The following is a 10,908-nucleotide window of genomic DNA, read 5'->3' on the forward strand; positions in this document are numbered from 1 at the left end:
AACAATTAAAAGAAAAGTTCTCAGTACTTGAATTTAGCTGCAAAGAAAAACAAACAAAAACATTTTCATGAAAATGTTGCTTTGTCTGAAATGTTTCACAGTATTCACAGTATCATGAAAGGAGCCATTACGTTATTGTTATAATGTTGTTTCCGTATCACAAACATACACTGAGTTGTGTTATGTTTCATTCACACGTTTAAACTCTGCATATTTACGCTGAGCTTTCCTCTCAAATGATAAACACATTCCACCTTGTGATGTCATGTGGTGATACAGAAAGTTCTCCATTGTGTTTTTAAACTCCATAAACCATCACTACACATTTGGATCATTTCAGCCATGGAATTGCCAATCTCTACAGAACAAAAGTTAAAAGGTAGTTGTCAACTTGAAAAGTACGTTTTAGAACATAACATCGTAAGGTGAAAAAGAGCATTTTGAGCTTTGGAAATGAAGACAGTCTAATAATAAAGAGTTACTCAAACATGTGTGAATGAAACAAAACACAACTCTGGGTATATTTTTGATGAAGTAACATTATAACCTGGCTTAAACGTGTGTAATATACAACCTTTAAATGTATCTCCATGGACAGCAACAGGTCCAATTACAGGTCAGATCTGTGAAGTCACTGTGAATGCATGTTTTCCAATAGATTTTTGAGCATGTGTAATTGAATAAAGGCAGGATAGACAATTCAATGTCATAGAGAGGAACATTTCAGCAAAGCAATTACAGCAAAGCAATTACATCACCGTGGAGAAAGACAGGTCCATCAGTCGCAACAAGTTGCACAGTGCACCTTTAACTACTGATATATGCTGTCTGATTGTATCATCTGTAAAAGAAAAAGAAAAGAAAACTACAGTTGTGAATATACCCAGATGCTTCATACTAACCTATTTTTAGAACACCTATGCATCACGGTACGCTCCCACACTGACACTGTTTGCGAAGTTTCACCTGGAGGCAGCCGAGTGGATTAGGACGCTCTGTTGTGAACCTCTGGAGGCATATGTGCTGAAAGGATGGCTAGTGGGGCAGAAGAATTGGATGCTCACAATAGACCTGGCATTCCACGTCCTGCGGCTTGGAGTACTGCTGTCACTTACTCCTGACATCCAGGCGCTCATTGTTCCTGGAGCTCACGGCCCTGTAGCAGATAAAGTCACCTTGAGGTAGGACAGTGAGGGATGCCAAAAGAGGACACTTCATGGCAGAGATGCAGAGAAAGCATTTAGTTTGACAATAACACTGAACAATACACTGACAGGGTTCTCCTAGGTGCGAGTGAAGGATGTGAAATAGAAAGCTTTATCATGCCAGATTGAATTTATTGACTTTATTTACAGTACACAATAAACACCAATAGCCTTCTGGACCACAGCTCACTGGTTTTGTGTGCACTGACAACTGCTTTTGTTGAATTGTCCATTAAATACTACTGAATAAATTCAAAATTCACTGGCTGAATGAATGTATTCCAAATGATTCAATTACAAAGTGCACAATACACAATCTGTAGTATTTATTGACGATAAGCTTACTGTTTAGCTGATATTTGGGAAGAGGGTAGGTAGTAGATTCATTGGAATTCAGTGCGTGGAGCTCAGGTTCTTGAAGTACATAAAAGTTACTTGAGCGCCTCGTCTTCTTTTTGTGGAAAACTTCAGTGGGAGTGCTCTGCCACATCAATGATGATTCAGTTCACATAAATATATAATTTAAGTTCCATCCAACGCAGCAAGTCAGCAGTTCCCATGTTATGAGAAGAACTTAGTGACACCTGTCCCACAGTCCTCCCTCATGTATGTCACATTGTATCCCACGGTGTCAGTGCTATACATGCCCAGATTTGGACAGGTAGGCGATGAGTGCCACTACCACGCCCACATACATCCCTGTTCCCACTGTGATGGAGAGCGCAGCCAGGAATAGTGCTCTCCGAGAGCTCATTCCTGCTCTTGAGAAGTCTCCCTTTGAAATGGCCTTGCCGGTCTGACAAAACAAAGCACACAGAAAGAGAGAGAGTGAACTAAGCCAGTGTTACTCATCACTGCTGAGTGTATGAGTAGGTGTAAAGCTGTGGTTTAAAGAGCAAAAACAAGAAATGCTCTTGGGGAGCCATTAGTTACCATAGCAATTAGGTCATTATGTGTCTGACATTGACAAATGTGTTGTTTTGGTGTTATGGTTTGCCATCAAAAATGTGCCCGGGCTTTCATTTATTTGTTCTTTGGACCTATTATTATTCCCCAGTTTCATTTCCTGATATAATTACAGCCCAAGGTTTAGCTATATTTACATATGAAGCGTCTACACAGCACATTACTGTCAAAATACACTGCCGCTGACAATATCTGCTATAAACTCAGACCTCCACAATAATGGTGTCGTGAACAGAATACAAACGACTTGTGTGTAGTATGAACTATGTAATTTTACATGGCCAGTCATGTGTGAGATTCAGCATGTGGAATATAGGTTGTGGTCGCACCTGTCTGCTCTGGTGTACTGACTGACCTTAAACGGAATGTGGAATAATCAGAACTAATGGTAGGCCCTTACCTTGTGAGAGTAGTAAAAGGCAACAATGCCCAAGGGCCAGAAGCAGCAGAGCATGGAGAAGATGGCGAGACCCAGGTAGTCCCGCGGGGGCAGCACAATGAAGTTATCCTCACTCTCGCTATCACTGGAGCTGTCACTCTGAAAGACAGCAGCAGATAAGGAAAAATACTTGTCGTCACAGTCTATATGTTGTGTAAGTCAAACAAATGTGGAGAGCAGTGAGCCTGAGTGTGACACAATAACACATAGTAAACGTGCTATTGTGCAACTTGGACATCTTCGCAAAGGTGACATCTTGTCCATGGCAAGCTGTGTGCCCTTGTCCATCTAGTCGCCAGGAAAACATGTGCCTAGTGGTGCGAAGCAGATTTGGAGCACTGTCAACAGGCATGAGCGGGCTGACAGATAACAGCGGATTAACGGATTGGTCCATCATTGCAGGCTGACAGGGGAAACAGCCAGAAGACGCTGTCATTTATGTGCTAAATTGCTTCTAGTGCAATGAGAGACCTCCAGTGTCTCTCCTGCCTCTGTGATCCAGCACAGACAGCGGGCGCTCAACAGGCACAAATACAGTGTCAACACAGAGCAAGAAGGGCCACAGGGGCAAAGCAGGCTAATGAATGATAGATGCAACGCCACTCAAAGGCTGCACTGGCCCAATGTGCTCGTACGCAGGTGACCTTTAAAACATGTGTGGACGTCTCCCGGACACATTGGGTGTTTGTCCAAATAAATACTCAACAAAACAGCCTGGTCTCATTTGTTAGTCTTGTAGCCTGCAGGGATCAATCAATGCACAGGACACGAAACAATACAAAACAGAAATCAATAGAGAGGGAAACAAAGGAACCAGACACTTTAAAAGGTAATTAAAGTACAGCTTGGGTGCAGAAAAACAGGTGATGTGTGCCTTTAATCTGAGAAAAAAAAATCACTCATTAACTATTTTATGGATGATGAGGTACAGTTTGCAGAATCATTTTAGTACTAGCATAAAATTCACTGTAATAAACCAGAAGTTAACTAAAATGCTTAAAATGTACACCATACTGTATAATGCACATTTATCAATTTTGATAATTTATTGTGGATATTTTCCAAAGCCCTACAGTGGTATTCAATTGCGTGTAATAATTGGTAGGTGGAAGGATATCAACCAAAAAGATCTTTCAAACTTCAAAATTTTGATCACTTCTACCCTGTAATATTGGTCCTTGCCCAACCAACTGAAAATGTACTTTCTACTACTCACTTTCTAGAACGTACAATGCACCCTTTTATTTATGTATGTATTTGAGACAGGGACAGCGCACAATTTTTACATTAACCTTGACAGGAGAGATTTTGTAGCATCAGTGCTAATTTCCACCTGTAGTCCCTGGGCAGGTTCATTGATTGATTGTATTTAACTGACCTTAGCTATCAACTGTTCTTGGAGACCTATGTAGCATGTTTTGGGTTGACAGGGGAAACCCATCCAGACACAGGGAGAAACATGCAAACTCCACAGAGAAAGGCCCAGGGGACCCGGGGATCACATTACAATGTTTCCTCATCAAAAACTTACAAGTTGTGTTTTGTTTTTTTCACACATGATTGAGCTCACACTCAAGTGTTAATTTAGCATAGTATAGAACCTTTACTTTGCCAATTGCAGCACCTAAACCAGCTCCAGACAGAGAGAGGTTTTGGCTGGGGACCTTGTCCTGCTCCCACACCACTCCGGTGCTCTGTAACTGATGGAGCGCCAACTTTTCCACAGTGCCCTTAACAACAGCTCTCCCAGGTCTTGTTATAGTTGTTAGGAGGGGACAATCCAGGACACACACACACATACACACACACAGCTGCACCCTGTTAGCAGAGCAGTCCCAGTATCCATCCACCCACCTCTGGATTCTGCATTCTCTGCAATTTATTTCCTCCTGTCACACTGATGTTAAGTACTTCCGAGCACAACATGTTCACTACAACTTTCACTTTTCTAAGAGTAAAAATAAAGAAGAAAACAAGGTAAGAAAAAAGTCAGATTTTTTTTACATATTTATCATGAGGAAATGTCCAGCTATTCCAACAAGGTTATTTCTTTAGCTACAACTTTCATAACAGACGTTTCTGTACTGTACTATCACCTTGAACATAGAGGTATATATAGTTAAAATTGATGCATGTAATGAGTCGATGACCTTGCTTTCAACTTGAACTTTTGATGTTAAATAAATAATCATATTTTGTAGAATTATGTATTACCCCTAAATACACTTTGAGAAAACAACAGAAGGAGCTATATTTCCCTAAGTATGAAAGCTTGGTTTTGGTTTTTGTTATAACTTTGAGATAAGATAAAGGGGATAAATATAGAAGAAGTAAAAGCAGCAGAGAGATATAGGAATACATTAAAAAATCCTATCTCATCTCTTGAACTCTTCATATTGTTATCTCAAGTGCCCGTAATTACAACTAGCACACACATATCCATGCCTAGGATGTGTGTGTGCAGGCATAAAACTGATGAATACATAATGGAGTCAGTTCAGGTAACAGTTTTTATTGTATATTAAGATTTGACAACACTCTCATTTAGACTTGCCTATTAAAAAGTTGGAGGCGCATATTGCAGTTTTCTAACTTTGTGAAGTTGTTATATTGAAGACTTTGTGCGGAGTTTGAACCACCAGAGCCCTCCTTTGCCCTTAGACACACAGGTGGGAGAAGTCTGGAAGCGCAGGTGCTGAGACAGGTCTAATATCCCAGTGAGAAAGCCCTCTCTGACTCTCGTCTGAACACTCTTCATCAGATTCATTTGCTCTGTTCAATTGACATGGAATAACTTTGGCTGCAGGCTCACCTGCACAGCCACACTCTCATGGGTCCAATCTGCCTTAATATGCTTGAGGCGTGGCATTACTTGTGGCATTAATGACGACTGGTGCCACGTTTCCATCTATCTGCCAGGCCTGCGAGTGACAAGAGGCAGCGCGATCATCATCCCAGAGAGCCTGCCATGCTTCTTCCTCTGCCAGCTCAGAGCTTGGGGTATTTCACAAGCATCCCTGGGTGAAATGAGATTTTCACCACTTCTGAAGAGCCTTTGCTCTTTTGCTGTCTCACTTCTCCTCGGAGGATGTCGTTATGGATTTAAAAGAACAACTGCCTGGTGAGATAAAATCAGATGTGTCATTTTCTTTGAACACAATTATGGTGAAAAGCGTACAATTATCCTGCACTCGATTTGAAAGATACTGGTAAATTGACCGTTTGTGGAGTGTAGAAAATGTGTGATCCACACTGGCAGACTATTAGACAAGCAAATGGAATAATACGCATTTGTGCCACAGCATTTGGTTTAGACTAGATGCCCCTGACACTTTCCTTTAATAGTGTTTAACTGAAAGAGCAGAGAATGCCTTATTATTAATACTCTGAAAAATGCACAAGTGAATCTTTAGAGCAATTTTAATTTTAGAACATTTGGAACGCAACACAATGACATTGTGTTTGTGCGTGTGTGTATGCGTAAGATGAACATTCAAATTTCACTCTGGTTTTAATATTTTTCAACAGTAATATTTATACTTTAAAGATAAACCATTTGTGGTTGGGATCTGCAACCTGCTTTTATCCCAGAAGGTGTTATTGCTTTTCCTGGAATTTTTCCAATTTATCTATCTTGCATTTATTTACTTACCGTTTTTTTGGTTTTTTGTTTTTTTTTTTTACCTATGAATGCCTCTGCATTCTGATTGCGACTGGGGTCATCTCATCTAACTTGACCTGAGGATATCACCTGCTTCATGGAGATACACAATTTAATGCCATACAGTGGAATATTCCAGGCAAAGCAATAACATCTCCATGGAGACAAGCAGGCGGAAGACTCTCCTTGAGAAAATTTGCATAGTGCATCTTTATCGCATGCAATAAATAGAAATTGTACAATCAGATTAAATGGCCCATATATGATGAAATGCTCTCACCTCATACTCAGGGACATGCTCCTCCTCCACATCATAGGACACTGTCTGGATCTTCACGTCCTTCTCCCCCTGTGTGTTGTCCAGGATGATCTCAGTGTTGACAGGATCTGTGTCCTTACTCTCTGTAAACGTGGTCTCAAAGCTTTCACTCTTGGAATCTTTACTATGTAGGCTGACATCATCCTTGTACAGAATGAAGCCCGGTTTGTAAAAGGCCTCCACAGCGACGTGAAGAGAGGTGGCATCAAGGTACTGCTGAGCCTTGTGTTTGCCGCTAGTTCCAGTGTAGTAGTATCCGATGAGGCTGTCCTGATAGGGCGGACCAGTATAGTCACACTGGTAGCCCTGGTAGTCATTTTGCACCACTTGACGATTGGTTTTGTCCAGTAGTGGATTCTGCAGTTCACTTAAGCTCTCCATCACCAAAGGTTAAATGTTGCTCTTGTAGAATGGTGGTATCCGAGGATGAGTCAATATTTTGGCAGCTGAAAAGAAAATATAATGCATTTAAAATTCAACAGAGAACTCACAGTAATATAATTCAAGAAGAGTACATTATTCAAACAGTCCTAGATCGATTCAGTTGGACCAAATCATAACCAATTACTTTAATGAGATTCTTTATGCTGGCTTTTTTTTTCCCCAGAAGTACACAACAGCTACTGTTACCTGTAGGTAGAGCTGTGTTGACCAGTATTGACATCTTAACATGAGTTGATTGCTTTGAAAGCTATTATGGAGGAATCAATAGGTCCTCTCTGTGTTACTATGTCTTCTTAGGATTCACTGGCTCCCTCTCTCTGTCAACAGACATTCAAGTAGAAGAGGTGCATTGGTAAATATAAATGCCCCCAGTGGATTATGTGAAAGTGAATTGGTTTCAGTCAGGGTATGTCTCAAAGGGATAGCCCTGCAATTAAATGGTAACTGAGCAGAATGTACTACATGTAAATCCTCCATAGTTGTTCAAATAGGCTCATGTGATGTTATATCTAGCATCTAGCTTGAGCAATATAATGTATAAAGTGGTTGCTATAAAGGGCTGCAAAATGTATCATAATTTAATAGTAAGCACACTATAAATGACCGCAATTAACACATTGCTATCGTTATCGTTATCTAAATAACCTAAGCTAATACTTAGAAGTTAATTTCTCAATTTTCCATTTATGTTAAAGGCTCTGTATTTGATTTTTTTCCCCTGATGAAGGAATTTAGCAAAATTTGTCTTGCCCCAGTGCAGTCAGATTGCATAAGCAGTTCTTCAGGTCAAAATAAATCATCATAATCTGCATCTAGTTATAAAGCGTTTTATTGTCCGATAACCTGGAACTCCGCTATGGTCTCTTAATGTTGTGAAAACAGCTTATAAACTCATTGTAGTGAAAAATTAGGATGCTTGAAAAATGCATGATAGAAGTGAGGAATAACTTTTAACCAATGAAAGGACAGAAAAATCAGGTACAGAGCCTTGAATTCTCCAGGGTGTGTTTAAATGTCCACTGTGAACTCTTCTATTTACATAATAATACACTAATCTAAGGCAATTACAATGTTTGTCCAACCATCATAATAAACTATTTTCCGAACCCAAACAACCCCAGTGTACAGACATCTCTAATGCCCTCTTATGATTGCTCAGAGCTGGCCTGGAGTTACCATGGTCAGATAAGGTCGGGAAGCCCTTGTGACCAATTTAAAGATTCTTGCCATTTCAACAATATATAACATTGCAAGCTTTTAACCAGCCAAATTTCCCTTGAGTTGTGGGCCAGACATAAAACTATATTGTCTTCAAGTTCTTATGCAATGGACTAGACTTGCAGACAGTACACAATAGAACAATGGGAGCAACAATGGACTTTCTGCCAAGAGCAATTTGCAACTCAGAAGAGGCCAGATCAATTTCAGTTGCATCTCAACATGAGTAATTGTTGCACCCTGGCCACCTCTATGAGAACAACATGGCCCCTGTGTCCGAGACTTGAATTTAATGTGAGGGGAATTAATCTACCTCCAAAAATCAGCATTCCTCTCACAAGCTCTCACCACACTGACTGAACCACAAAATCACCATCTGCCGTATAAACACAACTGTTGCCTCTATATCTGATCGGCTTCCTTGTCTATAAGAAGACTGGTGTCAGGTCATGACGGGTGCTGCTGCGTTTAACATAGGGTGCTGGCCTGGGTGGTGGAGTTGACCGAAGAAAAACAGTGGAGTATTTTGAAAGACTGGGTTGTGATGATAAGAAATAAGCAATGAAATGAGCCAACATCATTAATTAGATCTTAAAATGGACACGCAGCTTATAATTGAATATAATTTATTACTATGTGTTTCCTTTGGCTTAAGTTATAATCATTTCCTTTTAATTTTCTTTATTTTATTTTTTTCTAACACCTGTTTTATAAAATAATCCTGTGCAGGAGGGTGCACATAGGCTATAGACTCCTCCACATAGCAAAACAAGAAACATATTAATTTTACATAATACATGCATAATTTATTTAGTGTATGTATACATTTATTCGCCCTTGCATATGCAATGATGACACTACACCCTCCAAGGATGTATCCCAGTACAGCTGACCTTTGAACTCTGACCAATGAATACATTAGAAGTTATTCTAATCCACCGTGCAGAGGGAGAAATAACACGGGCCAGTGTTAGACAGCGAGTCCAGTCCATATAGGCTACTCCTGTTCTATCGGGTTTTCTGCAGACTCCAGCCTCACGTGCTTCTTGGTCTGAGACCCCACTCTCTCCAGATAACAGAGAATTCCATTACACACCACATTAGACAACAAAAACCACGGGCCAAATCCACAAATTATTCATCTGACACGAGATTGGACTTCTTGGCAATGAATTATGGGGGGATACATTTCGTACTCCTACCCAAGATCAAGACCCTGGTTTAGTATTTATGGTATTTTTTGCAGGAATGCTATTTTAAGATTCCAATTTCTCTTGTGTACTTATCCCACCAGGACACCAAGCCGCTAAAATCTCTTCCAAACAAAAATACAAATAAAGTCGTCAAGTTTTCCTGTTGCGGTGGTGTGGGCTAAATAATCTTCAGTAAAAGCCAGTTCAATTTTAAAAAGTTGAGTGTTACCTGTGTTAGAAAAGCCCTTCCTTTTATTCATCGTTCCTCGACGCAAATAACTCGACGCGCACGGACATCTTCCTCCACCATCACCAGGATATGACCATTGTTTTACGACGTCCGTCACGCAGTTGTTCCGTGTTTTGCGAAGAGCACGGACTTCGCTCCTCCGCCTGCCATGGCACCACCGCTGCTGCTTTGACACTGACGGGACTTTTCGCACTGATCCCAGGCGCCAAACAACTCCAGTGGCTGGTTCCTCTCCGCGCCCTGATTGGCTCCGGTCCGGAGGTGCGCGTTCGCCTCCACTCTATTTGTGAACACAGGATTGACACATCAGGACTTTCCGATTGTCCCTAAATTATAGTGTATATCATGGTGCTATCTCTCTTACTAGACTCCTGCGTCTCTATACGATCCCTCTTGAGTAGTGAAGTGATTTATTTTTATCCAAACTGCGCGTCTTCCCGCTTCCCACTGGAAATAACATTGTAGACGTATCACAAGCTGTTTCGCTGTTGTATCCCGAGAACGCCCACAGAGCTACAGGCACAACACTAAACAGAGACGATGATGCATTGGAATCTAGTATTTATCAGCAGCATAAACACTGGGATTACCCTCTTCCAAAACATGTAATTTCACCTTAATCCGCAATAACAAGCTCAACAAGAACTGTGCGTGTTTGTAATGAGTTTCTAAATATAGCCCGGGAGTAAGCCACTGTTAAATTCTTTGCACATTTATATTTGATTAATATTTTAAAACAAATCCCATGCATTTATCACAAGCCTGCCAATTTGGTTTTGCCTTTAACCACCCCTCTACTAAGCTGCTTATAATTCCCTGCCACAATTTATCACTGCAAACACACTTTACATAATAATAATAAGGATGTTCTTCCACCAAACCATGATACTGATAATCGGAAACTGTAGTTTTTAAACACAAAAACAATTTGACTATATAATTAAAATAACATATAGTGGATTTCAAGGGACCATCAAACAAATGGGCTTCATACAAACAGATTTACACATGGGTAGGCTAATCCAGATCTTAAGTGTCTAACCTTGAACCAAATCAGGTCTAGAGGTTTAATACAAGTCTAAATTAGAGTTAAAAGAGACTAAACCAGTTTAAAATCACCAGGCCACATCCAATCCTGTGACTCAGTGGTTAGAAAACCATTTCTCCACTAATCCTTAGCTCTGACTCTGAATGCAGCTGATGCGTTCATGGC

At 40.5% G+C, this 10,908-nt stretch overlaps 1 protein-coding gene across 1 annotated transcript; it reads right to left on the minus strand.

Moving 5' to 3' along the window:
* Nucleotides 1-1,842: 1,842 nt before the first annotated feature.
* Nucleotides 1,843-9,824, minus strand: LOC110155578 (synapse differentiation-inducing gene protein 1-like). Its single transcript, XM_055155878.1, has 4 exons — nt 9,675-9,824; nt 6,552-7,036; nt 2,572-2,709; nt 1,843-2,001 (listed from the first exon to the last, which is right to left on the minus strand). The coding sequence occupies exons 2-4, from the start codon at nt 6,969-6,971 to the stop codon at nt 1,843-1,845; spliced, it is 717 nt and encodes a 238-aa protein (XP_055011853.1). The 5' UTR covers nt 6,972-7,036; nt 9,675-9,824.
* Nucleotides 9,825-10,908: the final 1,084 nt, after the last annotated feature.

The sequence above is a fragment of the Boleophthalmus pectinirostris genome, unplaced genomic scaffold (genome assembly GCF_026225935.1).
Source record: "Boleophthalmus pectinirostris isolate CB_2022bp ecotype Guang Dong unplaced genomic scaffold, ASM2622593v1 HiC_scaffold_10, whole genome shotgun sequence".
NCBI classification, from domain to species: Eukaryota; Metazoa; Chordata; class Actinopteri; order Gobiiformes; family Gobiidae; genus Boleophthalmus; species Boleophthalmus pectinirostris.

Coding starts and splice junctions, on each gene's coding strand:
- LOC110155578 (XM_055155878.1), bottom strand. CDS start 6,971: ATGGAGAGCTTAAGTGAACTGCAGAATCCACTACTGGACAAAACCAAT. Junction 2,710..6,551: donor AGCATGTCCCTGAGTATGAG/GTGAGAGCATTT, acceptor GCTGTCTTTCAG/AGTGACAGCTCCAGTGATAG. Junction 2,002..2,571: donor CCTTTTACTACTCTCACAAG/GTAAGGGCCTAC, acceptor TTGTTTTGTCAG/ACCGGCAAGGCCATTTCAAA.